Here is a 14,276-nt window from a genome sequence, read left to right as displayed (position 1 = left end):
TTGAGGCCCAAGTGGAGATGCTCTAACATGACTCAATTTTGGAAAGAGTCAATCGCTTGTGGCTGGAATGTGACGAATAGGAGTTGTTGAACTATTTTCTATAAAAAAGAAGTTAGTACTTACAAGATACAAAACTACGTGCTTCTTGTATTGTCGGTGGATCTTTTGGTAGTAGACGGCTTTTGCTTGGCTTCTTATATGATGACCCAATGACATTCTGTTATCGACCGAGGTGGTACGTAGTAGCACAACTATATATAGGAGTGCACACACGAACATTACCGAGTACACAGATAGACATGATCCATCTCCCTACTACCGCCGTGATGCTAACCACCTGGACGTGGGTATCCATTACAGCGATGCTGGTGATGAGCTTGGTGCCAGCGGTAGCCGCCGGTGAAGAGTCGATGACGATCAGCATGCCGAACTGCAACACCACTTGCGGCAACGTGAGTGTGCCATACCCGTTCGGCATAGGACCGGATAGGTGCTACTGGCCCGGGTTCAAGCTCACCTGCGACCACAAAAGCAAGCCCCCACGGCTTCTCCTCGGCGAGGGAGGCGCCAGTGCGTCAGAGGTCCTCCACATCTCCCTGGAGAACGCCACGATGCGCGTCATCGGCCAGGGAGTGCACAGCATAAACATGAGCGACTCCGGCGATGGGCTCAGCCGCTGGAACTGGAGCCTCGCTGGCAACACCATCGGTGGGGTGCTGCCGTACATCCTTGCGGATGACTGGAACGAGCTCATCCTCACGGGGTGCAACGTGCAGGTTACGCTGCATAGGACCAAAGGGAGCAGCGGCCGTGAGAAGATCGTTAGCGGCTGTGCCTCCTTCTGTTCCATCTGGCTGATGGAGACCCGCAATACCACATATGAAGGCGATAACCTCTGCGTCAACATCGGCTACTGCCAGTCGGCCATCCCCGGGGGATACTCATCCTATGGCGTGGAGCTTAAACGGCTCGACGGCGGCTTGCCGAGATGGAAAGATCACATGGAAGTCAACGTGGTGAACGTACTCATCGCCGAGGTGGGCTGGCTCAACCATAATCGGACAGATAATCTGCGTTTCGCGCTCGGAAGGAAAGCTGCTGAGGTGAGAGTCCCTGTGATTCTCCGTTGGGCGGTGCCCGACGGAGCGGCACCGGCACATGACTACTACACGGGGACGGATGCATGTCCCGCCGAAGCAGCTCTGGCCATCTGCAAAAGCACCAACAGCCAGTGCAAAGACGAGTCAACCCCTGCATCCACGGGCTTTTTTTCCCAGAAGGATGGAGAATCCCAGCCCACATTCAAAAGTTATACTTGCCGGTGCAAGAAGGGCTACCACGGTAACCCTTATCTCACCGCCGGATGCCAAGGTACTTATATCTTACTCCCTCCCTTTCGATTCAGAGCGTTCAGCTCAAAAATCTCGGTGAACAAGACACATGACGAGCAATGGAATAAATTTCATAATTTGCAAAGGTACCCTCCGGGTCCGGTGTATTAATCCTACTAGGAAAAACTAGTATTCAGTTTTACCCTTCCTCGAAGGCCCGCTTAGCATTAAATCTGGTTTAACTCCCTTTCTATAATTTTTCTACGAATATTTGCGAGCGTGCATATATAGTTTAAGCATTAATTTGCATCCCGTGTAAGGCATGCATGCTTCATAGTGGGGAGTATCACGTAGAAGTGCATGCTCTAGCCGATACAACCAAAAGACCGATCTGATGGAAGAGACTAAGTAGCACATTATACGTCAACACTCCTCCTCACGTGTGGTTTTCTCAGGCCTAAACGTGGATCAAAAGTGGAGTGCAATTCAATTGCGTCAGCTGGGTCTTGAACCCAAGACCTCTTAGCTCTGATATCATGTAGAAATAAATGCTCTAGCCGATGCAACCAAAAAACCAATCTGATGAAGAGACTAGGCAGCACATTATGCGTCAACATATCATATATTACCTCCGTCCGGGTTTATTAGACCCGTGAGCAACCGGAGGTGATCCTTATTTACAAGGCTCGTATGAACCGCAATATTTTCTCCACGCCTTGTTTTCATCAGTAGCACTTAATAAGGCAATAAAGTCACGAACTTGCTTTTCCTCAGTTAGTTGGTGCATGCAGCTCTTGTATTGGGTAGGAGCCGCTGCATTAAATTAACTCTGGTGGTGCATGCAGGAAGTTGTGCACATGGAGAGGTTAATTGAGCGTAGAAGCCAAGGAACAGTGCTAATTTTGCCTAATTAATTATTGTGTCTTAGTAGTTGCGTTTTGGTCTAAGGGCCCAATAAACCCGGACGGAGGGAGTAGTGCATATAGTATCATAAAAGGCCTTATTTATTGTCATACATGAAACAAAGTAGAATAACATTTATTATGATACGGTACCTATCTATGTTATTTTTATCCTCTTTCTCTTCTTTAATTCTCTATCACATCAGCATGTTTGCTATTTTCATGTGTATCATACCGGCTAAGTTACCACCACTATGCATTGGTAAATTTCCTATCAATCATTGCATGCAACAGTTTAATGCAGCTCGAAATCTGAATAGGTGATTGGACACAGTAGAAATATTACTAATAAAACAGAAAAAGATTGAGATAGGGCCTATGGAAGAGAGGAAATATGTTGTTGCTTTTTGGCTTGGCAATTATTAAGGGGAAGTGGCAGTTGTTATGCCCTTTTAGGGCATCTACAACGCTGGCGCTTAGCCCAGGCACCATGATTTGATTCCTGGTAGTTTTGTTCTAATCCGGTCCGATCCGATGATTTAGGTCGGCATCGATGCCAAGAGAGTCTCCGAGCGCTTAGGTGTTCCATTTTTTTTTCTCACATGAGCCCTTTTTTGCGGCAGCATGCGTTGGAGAGAACCAGCGCTACATGTTTTTTTTGTGAAAAAAACCTAAACGTCTATAGGCATCGCTGCCTTGTAGATGCCCTTAATGAATAAGGGGGAAGAGGCAGTTTAGAGTAACAACTAACAAGGTAGATAGAAACAAGGTAGATAGAAAGGGGTGCAATGCTAGATCAACCCGGCCTGGAAGTAACAATGCTAGCTTTAGACTACCCATAGTGGAGGTAATATAAGTGGTAACATCACATATACCTAGGCAAAATAAATGATGCACTAGTAGAAAAAGGCTCTTTAGTCCCGGTTCTGGAACCGGGACTAAAGGGTCGGTACTAAAGGCCCCCTTTAGTCCCAGTTCTTATATGAACCGGGACTAAAGGCCCTCCACGTGGCCGCTGTCTCGAGCTCCACCTTTAGTCCCGGTTGGTAACACCGACCAACCGAGACTAAAGGAAATTTTTTATTTTTACGAAATTTTATTTTTTGATTTTTTTTCAATTTTCAATTTTCTGAATTATTTTACAATTTAATATCTAATCACCACTCATCACTGCTCAATTTAACCTCTAATCTCTAATCACCCCTCATCATCTAACTTTCCGGCCGGTCACCCATCCTCTCACTGTTCCAGCCTGAGCACGCTTAACTTCCAGGTTCTATTGCCCCTCGTTTCTAAGTCTGTAATTGTTGTTTTCCTCACAATAGTAAGATGTCAATCCTATTAACCCTCAGGAGTTTAGCTTGAGCATGAAGTCACATGTTTCATTGTTTGAGTTTGAAATTATTATTCGAAAATACAATAATTATTTAGTAACACTAATATTTTTTAAATAAGTAGTTTGACCATAGTTTGACCTCAGGTTGACCAAATTTAACCAAAATTCAAAATACTGAAATAATTATTTAGTAACACTAATATTCTTGAATAATTATTTAGTATCGCTAATACTTCCTGAATAATTAGTTTGATCATAGTTTGACCAGATTTAACCAAAATTCACAAAAAAAATGGAAATTTGAGCATAACTTTTTTTCCTTTTACAATTTGAGAATTCTAAAAATTTGCAAACAGGCCACGAACCGGGACTAAAGGGCATTGCACCCTTTAGTCCCGATTCGTGCCTCAACCCGGGACTTAAGGTCTAATCTTTAGTCCCGGTTTGAGATACGAACCGAGACTAAAGGGCATCACACCCTTTAGTCCCGGTTCGTGTCTCAAACCGGGACTAAAGGGCTCATCTGAACCGGGACTAATGCCTCCGCATAAACCGGGACCAATGCCCCCATGGGTCCCGGTTCATGACTGAAACGAGACTAATGGACTTATCTGGCCCGAACGAAAGTCATGTTTTCTACTAGTGAAGTGACAAGTAATTAATGCGAAAAGAGAGGTAACATCCCACATACCAAAAGAAGATCAGTCTATAACCTAATAAACGGCACATATGTTACTCCCCATTATCGAGGTAGTCATATAGACTACCCACGGTGATAGTAACATAGATGATAACATCATACTTATCTAGGTATAATAAATGATGTGGCAAATAATCAATGAAGAAAGAGAGGCATGTGGTAACATAACTAATTACTGTAACATCACACAAATCAAGACAAGATGATTCTACAATCTAATAAATGAAGTGATGCATGACACTACACATATGTTACTCTCCACTATAGAGGTAGTAAGATAGACTAGTAAGATATGCATGTTAGTACAGTCTAAATTACTCCCACTATGGGCAGCCAGTGGGACTGCCCACTTTCTAATTTAAAAATATGAAAAACTGGAAATGTTTACTGAGTTTCTAACGGGCGAAACATGGCAACAAAGGCCACCATTAGGGCATGTACAATGGTTCTATCTTAGCAATGCCACATAGGATAAATGATGAGGTGGAGGAGAGAGAAATCATAAGAGAAGACTTGTCTTCTCTTAATTAAGAGAAGGCAAGAGATGATCTCTTAGCACAATATGTCTCACCATGTTTTTAGCAATAACTAGTTATTGAAGATAAAACTAAGAGATGACCCATTGTAGACATTTTTTTGCCATCTCTAAATTACATGCAAGATTTAAGGTAAAACTACCTTATCGTACATGCCCTTACGAATCCGTCAACTGCTGCAAAGCGTGCCCCACATGTCAGTGTTTGACCAGATTCTTCCGTTGGGAACTCAGCAAACATGTGATTCTGCCGGGTTTATTTTGTTCGCCGAGTCGTTTTTCATCAGAACCTGGCAAAGGCATAGCTCTGCCGATTTTTTTCTCACCGTCGAGTCGGATATCGGATCAAACTCGGCAGATAGAAGTTCGCCGAGTTCCTGATAAAATAAACTCGACAAAGTCTTAAAACTCGGGATAAAACCAGATTTTAGTAGTGATAGTCTTAAACCTCTAGCGCCTCCATCCGGAGGCAGATCCTTACTTTGAATTTTTCACAAGCTGCTTTTAAATCTGTAAGTATATGTACGTATGTAGATATCAAAGAGTGTGATCAAAAAGAAGAATATGGATGCTTTGGCGACTGTGAGGAACTTCTAGGAACGTTCCGGTGTGGATGCCCCAAAGGGACCAAGGGCAACCCGAGATTACGCAACGGCTGCGTGGAGCCTGTGGTAAACACAGGTACGAGCACCACATTTCCGTTATTAGCTCAGCATCTACATTTATGATCCGTATATCCTTATTATTAACATTACTCCCTTCTTGCCAAAATATAGTGCATATATAATATTTTTCAATGACAAACTTTGGAAACTTTGAACAAATTTATATAAAATATTAACATTTATGATCCTTAATATATACCCTATGAAAATGTATTTCATAACAGATCTAATGGTATTGATTTGGTATTATCAATATTGCTAATAAATTATAAAGTTGTTCCAAGCTTACAAAATTAAACTTTTGAAAAATATTATATACACTAATTTTGCATGGAGGGAGTACTTTTGGCGCTTATATAAGCTTCAGTATTAGTGGGAAGTAAATACGTTGTGTATTGATTATTTTGTAGGTAATCACCACTTGAGATTAATCATTGGTCTGTCTGTTGCTAGTGGCCCATGTGTTCTTATTTCGGTTCTTGGCGCAATCATAATAAGCCGTAATCTTAAGCAACACAAGGCGAGGACGTTGAGACAGAAGTTTTTTCGACAAAATCGTGGACAACTGTTGAAACAACTCGTATCTAATAGGGCCGACATCGCAGAGAGGATGCTCATTTCATTAGAGGAGCTAGAGAAGGCTACTAATAATTTTGATCAAGCTCGTCGGCTCGGTGGTGGAGGTCATGGCACCGTCTTCAAAGGTATCTTATCAGATCAGCATGTTGTGGCCATCAAGAAATCAAAGATCAACCATAAGAATACCGAGAGAGAAATTGACGAATTCATTAATGAGGTTGTCATACTCTCACAGGTTAACCATAAGCATATTGTGAAGCTTCATGGTTGTTGCCTTGAGACGGAAATCCCTCTACTCGCATATGAGTTCATTTCTAATGGAACACTCAGTGACCATCTTCACACGGAGGCCCCAAGATCAATATCATGGAAAGATAGGCTAAGGATAACAAGTGAAATAAGCAAAGCTCTAGCTTATCTTCACTCTGCCATTTCAGTCCCAATAATCCATAGAGATATTAAGCCATCCAACATACTTCTTGATGATGCCTTGACAGCGAAAGTGTCAGACTTTGGAGCATCAAGGTATATTCCAGATCAAACAGAAACTCCAACTGCAGTGCAAGGAACTATGGGATATTTAGACCCCATGTATTATTACACACGACGACTAACAGAAAATAGCGACGTCTATAGCTTCGGAGTCCTTCTTGTTGAGTTGCTTACAAGGAAGAAGCCCTCATTGTGTATGTCCTCCGAAGGCGATTGGATCGTCACGCGGTTTGTTGAACTACTTGAGGATAACAATTTGGTTGATATACTGGATCCTCAGGTTGTGGAGGAGGGAGGTAGTGAAGTGGAAGAAATAGCTAGTCTAGCTGTGTCGTGCATGAAATTGGTAGCAGGAGAGCGCCCAACAATGAGGCAAGTTGAAATGGTGTTGGAAGCTCTCCAACCACCTAACGAGTATGTCCCTTGTGATTTGTCTGCTGCATCGTTGAACTATCCATCTACCAGTAGAAGAGCAAAGCAAAGCGAAACGAGCAGGTGCTATAGCCTAGAAGAAGAGTTTATGTTATCGGCGAGATACGCTCGGTAGTTTTGCTTAATGTGTGAGTGGATTTTGATATGTATGGTGCATCCTTGTCGTTATAGTTACTTGTCAAGTCACGGAATCGGTATGTAATTCTTATGAAAATACGTTGAACTCTACTGCATTAAAAAAATATGTTTTAAACTGTTTTTAGAAGTAGCTATGTATATTTGAAAAATTGGACTCTTTGTTTGAAAACATGTAATACATTCTATTGTCCGTATATGCTATCGATCCATATATAGATCATTTTTGTCACCCCGTTCAAGTTGTACTAGACTATCCCCATGAAAAAAAGAGATGCAGTAGAATAGTCAACCTGCAGGCAGTTAAACGGTAATTAAAGCCCGCAGACGAGCGCGCTAGCTGTCTGCTACTGTGAGACTCTGGGAGGTTGGGCGCTCGACCGATGCGAGTCTGCCTACTACCTCCGTCATGGTTTATTGGTTTTTTTGCGTTTTATGTCAAACTTTGACCACAAATTTAGCTAAAAAATGCTAATGCATGTCATAAAAATTATATCAATGAAAACAATGTTCAAATATAAATGCAACTATATAATTTTAGTGACATGCATTAATATTTTGTTAGTTAAATATCTAATTAAAATTTGGCACAAAATATAAAAAGGAGTAATAAACCAGGACGGAGGTAGTACCTCACTATCCCATATGAATTTTTAGCGCATTTGTGAAGGGCCCAAGGACACCTCCAAGAATAAAGTGCGTTCGTGACGCGGACTATGCACCGACGTGAAAAGTATAAAGTAAATCATGAAGGGCCCGATAATAACCTTCAAGAATGGGACTGCGCACTAACTAGTCGACTGAAAACCCGTTTTGGGTTTGTCAGATGGTTTTCAACTGTCCGATGCACATCCAATGGCCAGCAACCGTTCTTCGACCTCCCGCCCACCCACATTCTTCTCTAATTACCCCGTGTACCGCCCCCGACCATTCCTCTAGCCACGACGATGGCCACTTTGTTCTCCGGCAAACCCCCAGTACCGTCGTGCTGCCAACCCCACCACATGTTAATGTAATCCTCGTCTTTGTATTCTGCTCTATTATTCGTATTTGAGTTCATAGATCTCCTCATATTGTGATCTATTTGTAGATGTCTTCATATTGTGTTCTCGGGCATTATTTTGTTCGTAGAAACTTTTTTATTCATACTCGTAGATCGTAGATTATTTGTGATTCATATTATGATTCATATTCGTAGATCATAGAAACTTACTTAATCGTATTCGTAGATCATAGATTATTTGTGATTCATATTATCATTCATATTCGTAGATCATAGATTTTTTTTACAGGGATTCATAGTAAGAGCTAATGTTTTGGTGAAACATTGATTTATGTATGTTTCATCAAATTTCTAGCACTTAATTGTCCATTTTTAAGAAGAGGTGATTCCAAATTTTTCCGGATATTTCTAAATTTATGTATCTGCATGTTCTAGGGCATTTTTTATGTTTGTTTGTGATTCATATTGTGTTGTAGTTGAGGCCTTCAATTCTTTACCAGGATTCGTCGTAAGAGCTAAAGTTTTGGTAAAACATTGATTTATTTCCGTTTCATCAAATTTCTAGCACTTAATATGTCCATTTTATAGCAGAGGCCATGCCAATTTTTTGGATATTTTGAAATTTATGTATATGCATATTCTAGGGATTTTTTTCTCGAAATGGCGGACAACGGCAGGTACCGTGTTGTTTTCCGGAGGCCATGGGGAAGTGGGCTGAGCCCAACAGTGCCCAGAAGCAATGTCTCAGCACACTTGACATCGCCGAAGAGGCGATACGCGCTTATGATGCCATGGCGCTCGAGTACTAAGGGCCATGGGGCCAGCTCAATTTACCTAAGGGTGCTTGGCACGCGAGTCAGATAGCCCCTCCTAGCATGTGGGTAGTCTCCAAGGCCGAGGAGCGGGAGAACCTGAAGGCCGAGACGCTGATCAGGGCACGACAATGGCAAAACACCAATCCCTTGGTGACACATTATCTAAGGGAGGATCCGAATCTGTATGCCTCGAACGAGGTGTTGCCAAAGGCCGCACGCGTTAAGAAGGATGTCGAGGATGACCCGATAGATTGGGACCGAGTCGTTGAGTCCTCCGACGAGGATGATGAATTTGGCTCTGACATTGACTTCGATAAGTAGTTGATCTCTCCATCGTATCTAGTTGTATCACTCCATGCTTGAGATGTTTGAACCAGCAAGGCCAGCATCAACTATGACCAGGTTGAGCTGAGCAATCTCCTCTTGACGTTCAGGAGGCAAGGATTCCAATATGACATTTAGGCTGACAGGCTTTTGACTGAGTGCATCGGCAACTACGTTGGCCTTACCCGGGTGGTAATTTATTCCAAGATCATAATCGTTGACTAACTCAAGCCATCTTCGTTGACGGAGATTTAAATCAGGTTGAGTAAATATATACTTGAGACTTTTATACTCGGTAAAAATTTGGCACCTCTTCCCGATGAGATAGTGTTTCCAAATTTTTAGAGCATGAACCACCGCGGCCAATTCCAGATCATGAGTAGGATAATTTCCCTTGTGGGGTCGTAGCTGCTGTGATGCATAGGCTACTGCCTTGCCGTCTTGCATACGTATGCATCCAAGTCCTTGTCTGGAGGCGTCACAATACACATCAAAACTGCGGTAGATATCTGGAAGAGTCAACACCGGCGTGGTCGTCAGCCGTATCTTTAGCTCATTGAAACTTTTCTCATAGTCCTCAGTCCATTCAAACTTCTTATCCTTTTTGAGCAGCTCTGTCATGGGTTTAGCAATCTTGGAAAGACCTTCAATGAAACGACGGTAATATCCGGCTAATCCAAGAAAACTTCGGATCTGAGATACAGTTGTGGGCGGCAACCAATCGAGTACATCCTTTACTTTGCTTGGGTCCACGGCTATACCATCAGCAGATAGCACATGTCGAAGAAATCCAACTTGCTTGAGCCAAAACTCACATTTACTGAACTTGGCATATAGCTGATGTTCACGGAGTCATTGTAACACTGCTCGGAGGTGTTCTTTGTGCTCTTCTTCACTTCTTGAGTAAATAAGTATGTCATCGATGAAGACTACCACGAACTTGTCGAGGAAGTCCATGAATACTTTGTTCATCATATGCATGAAGAAGGCAGGGGCGTTGGTGAGACCAAAGGACATAACTGTATATTCATAAAGACCGCATTGAGTGGTGAATGGAGTCTTTGGAATATCTTCCTTTTTAATCTTGAGATGATGATACCCAGTTTGTAAATCAATCTTGGAGAATACCTTGGCCCCACTGAGCTGATCAAACAAGTCATCAATCCTTGGCAACGGATATTTATTTTTGATGGTGACATCATTCAGCTGACGGTAATCCACACACATGCGGAGGCTGCCATCCTTTTTGTCCACGAAGATAGCAGGTGATCCCCATGGTGAAGAGCTGGGACGGATATATCCTTTCTAGAGCATTTCATCAAGTTGTTTCTTTAGCTCCAGCAATTCTGATGAGGGCATTCGGTAATACTTCTTGTGTAACGGTGCGGTTCCAGGCACAAGATCTATTGCAAACTCAAGCTCTCGATCTGGTGGCATGCCTGGCAGTTCTTCTGAAAATACATCAGGAAACTCACTGACCACAGGAATTAATTCCATGTCAGCCACAACGGTGAAGACCATTTTTTTCTTGGGTATACTTCTGCGAGCATATAATTTGGTAGTCTACTCCTTCTGACTGGTCAAAGTGACTTCTCGGGTCGCACAATTTAAGCATACTTGATATTGAGTCAGCCAATTGATACCCAAGATAACATCCAACTTAGTAGACTCAATAATTATCAAATAAGTTGGAAAATAGACTCCATTGATATTGACTTACAGATAACGGCAGACCAGATTGCTTCTGATTAAGGATCCCGGGGTTTGTACCAGCATATTGTTGCCTAAAAGCGAACAAGGAAATTTGTTTTGGGCAACAAAACTCCGAGAAATAAAAGAGTGGGAAGCCCCGGAGTCAAATAAAATCGCTGCAGGTATGTTATTAACAGAAAACATACCAATGAGGACTTCGGGGTTCTGTTGGGCTTCATCAGCGGAGAGGTGATGAACTTGACTAGTGATGTTTTGCTAGTTCGGGCATGACTCCATAAAATTGACTTGTGGTCTGAATAGAGCATTCGCTTTGCTGCTCTTGGGACACTGTCTGGCATAATGTCCGGTTTGCCCACAACTGAAGAAAGAATGGTTGGCGTTGACGCTCCCCGTGCACTGGATTGGTCACAACATTCTTGACTTGAGTGATGGTCTTGTTAACATTCTGTTGCCAATTGGGCTTGTATTCCACCTAAGTCTACTGCCAGGTACGAGCCTTTTGCACTAGTTGCCCTTCCTTTCTTGGCTCAAACTTGCGCTTGTGATTGTTGCTAGCAGGCCTATTATCCGATACAAGCTTGTCCTCCCTTTCAGCAATGAAAGCCTTGTTCACTAGAGTTTGGAAATCTAGGAAATCAAACATACTGAGAGTACACCAGAGTTGCTGGTTTAGTCCACCAAGAAATATGTCAATCTTTCTTTCTTCAGTGGCCACGTCATATAGGGAGTAACGTGACAGATGATTGAATTTTTGCAAATATTCACCCACGGACTGATTTCCTTGGAGGAGCGCGAGAAATTCACGCTGCTTAGTCTTCATAATTCTAGTAGGGATATGATATTTCCGGAATTGTTCCTTGAATTTGACCCGGTGATTTCTTCATCGGTCGGCCACATGGCTTTTGCATTTTCCTACCATATGGCAGCAGCGCCTTGAAGATAATGAGTTCCAAATGGAACCTTATCTCCTTCTTCAGTACAAGAAATCTCAAGTTTCTTCTCAATAGTTCACAACCAATCGTTTGCATCCAAGGGGTCAATAACCTGACTGAAACTGGGAGGGTTGGTCTGACAGCTTGGAACGATGACCGTTCTGATTTCCATTCTATCCAACCATAGCTTGAACACTTCTTAATATTTCAATCAGATCATTATTCCGTCTTTCCTCAAACATACGCAAAATTTGCTCCGTGGAGGGCGGATTTGGCGGTGGAGGCGGTGGTGGAACGTACGGATTGGGGAGTGTCTTGCCTGTCGTGCGGAACAACGAACAGGAGAACCCACACGAACATTGCTACTGCTGCCTCCCCGCATCATCCTATTGCGATTTTTCCCAATACAATGCAACCAAGATGAGAAAGGTTCAAAATAAATTGGGGAAAGCCAGCAACAAAAGCCCGAGAAAAACCAAAAAGACGAAGGAAATATGGCGAATAACATAGAGTTCCAACATAATTATACATAGACTCATACATGAAAGATAAACAACATGCCAGGTTCAACTACTCTCATACATGAAATGAATTCTCATGACTCGTACGACTACGCTCGTACACCATCCTAGCGACTGCGAATACTCAAAAGCTCTACTGCTCTGCTGGTGATGCAGGGTCCCCTCCTGAAGCGGACTCGGATCCTGAACCTCCGGGTTAAAGGTAATGCAATGTTGCTGCCTCGAGGGCTCTCCCTCCGGGGCAGGTGTAGGGTGAAGCATCGGGGCTACAGGAGTAGCGAGAAGTGAAACCCACTCAGTAGGAGCACTAAGAGGACTCACGGTCGCGGTGCCCGAGCTACTCGGAGGAGTAACCGGTGAAACGGGGGAACTAGAACTGTCCGGAATATAAGGAGTAAATCCCATAGATGCTGGAGCAGTGACAGATTTAGTAGAGGCTAAAGCAGTACAGACACGAGTCATCTCTCAAGCCAGCTCGTGGATCATAAGATAGCTAGTAGTGATATAACGAGAAAGGTGGCTAGCAACACTATCAGACTCCGGATCAATGATAGGGAAACGGATGCGACCATTGTCGTGGAGAGAAGGATAGTAGTAGAAACCTGGGTGGTTCTGCATCCGGACCTCGTTGTACCGAAGCTCGACAAGGACCTCGAATGCAGCAAACTGGACAGCCTAAGAAGCGATAGAAGCATAATCGCTCCAAGTGGTACGAGTGTAAGTGCTGGAATCGGAACTGGTGCGCAGAGTAACCACTACGTGATACTCATACAATGAGTCTGCTAGACGCTCCCGGTACACACGATAGGCTGGGTTATCACTGAGGGGGTACAGTCAACGCCACATGTTACGAAGGAGATGTGGCGACGTGTACGGCATCATCTGCAACTGGCACGGATACAGCACCGGAGCTATCTACACTCACAACCATTAGCAGGTTAGCATAAAAAAACAAGTGCATGCAATGCAACAACCAGCTACAAATACTACCAGCACTCAACTAAAACTCGTATCTAACATCTAGTTAACATGTCGTAGTCTAGCATGGCCTACAGTCAGCGCGGCTCTGATACCAAGCATTGTGACACCCCGGCTCAGAGCAACCGGTTTACCATGCATTGCCAGCCCAGAGACCATGTCTTCTGGTAACACACAACATCTTGGTACAGAAAACAACCGCTTTAATGATGCTAGCGCATTAAAGTTTACATTACAACAGATAGCGAGGCCAAGCGGCACGCATGGTTCAGCTGAACAATATGTACATTATTTAGTGTACATAAAGGGGGCCTCGATCATCACAACTACGCGGCAGCGGAACAACATCGTAGCGTAACTCCATAGCACAGGGACACCGATGTGGGCACGATCTAGACTCGGACAGCACTCCTTTCCACTGATACTTTCCTGAAATCTGGCATGACACGCCAGGTCAGTACATTGAATGTACTTGCAAGATCACAACAAGCATAAACATAATGACAAACAATATCATGATAATTAACCATTTCATAATAATGCAACAATATATCCAACATGTTGTGATCATGCTCTTGTGATAAAAGTCCCTCGGACTAGCTTACCAACCGTGATCGCTCTTGGATCACAAACGTACCACCCTCAAGGTATTATCTAGAGACATCTCGTGATCATTCCGGCGATCACAACCATGACCAACATTTGGTCTTAAACGGTGATCCTTCCGGTGATCACAACCACGACCAACACTTGCTCTAAAACAATAAGATGACCTTTCTGTCATCATCAATAGTGCAAAGTTCATAACTTAGTGTGCAAAATTTATTAAGGTTGACCCATGTTGTGACCTACTTTCGAGCGTGTCCGTAACCGTGGACTCGGC

General features: G+C 43.2%; 1 protein-coding gene across 1 annotated transcript; it reads left to right on the top strand.

Moving 5' to 3' along the window:
• The first annotated feature begins 362 nt into the window (after positions 1 to 362).
• Positions 363 to 7,087, top strand: LOC119310093 (wall-associated receptor kinase 5-like). Its single transcript, XM_037585939.1, has 4 exons — positions 363 to 1,371; positions 5,339 to 5,485; positions 5,880 to 6,573; positions 6,718 to 7,087. The coding sequence occupies exons 1-4, from the start codon at positions 363 to 365 to the stop codon at positions 7,085 to 7,087; spliced, it is 2,220 nt and encodes a 739-aa protein (XP_037441836.1).
• The last annotated feature ends 7,189 nt before the right edge of the window (positions 7,088 to 14,276 follow it).

Source organism: Triticum dicoccoides, chromosome 5B (assembly GCF_002162155.2).
Source record: "Triticum dicoccoides isolate Atlit2015 ecotype Zavitan chromosome 5B, WEW_v2.0, whole genome shotgun sequence".
Classification (NCBI taxonomy): Eukaryota; Viridiplantae; Streptophyta; class Magnoliopsida; order Poales; family Poaceae; genus Triticum; species Triticum dicoccoides.
The sequence above is the reverse complement of the archived record's forward strand: the minus strand, read 5'-3'. Positions and strand labels throughout refer to the sequence as shown.

Excerpts from the sequence above, each read along its gene's own strand:
- LOC119310093 (XM_037585939.1), top strand. The coding sequence starts at position 363 with ATGCTGGTGATGAGCTTGGTGCCAGCGGTAGCCGCCGGTGAAGAGTCG. Across the intron at positions 1,372-5,338 it reads TCTCACCGCCGGATGCCAAG|ATATCAAAGAGTGTGATCAA; the intron begins GTACTTATATCT and ends GTACGTATGTAG. Across the intron at positions 6,574-6,717 it reads TCAGACTTTGGAGCATCAAG|GAAGAAGCCCTCATTGTGTA; the intron begins GTATATTCCAGA and ends GTTGCTTACAAG.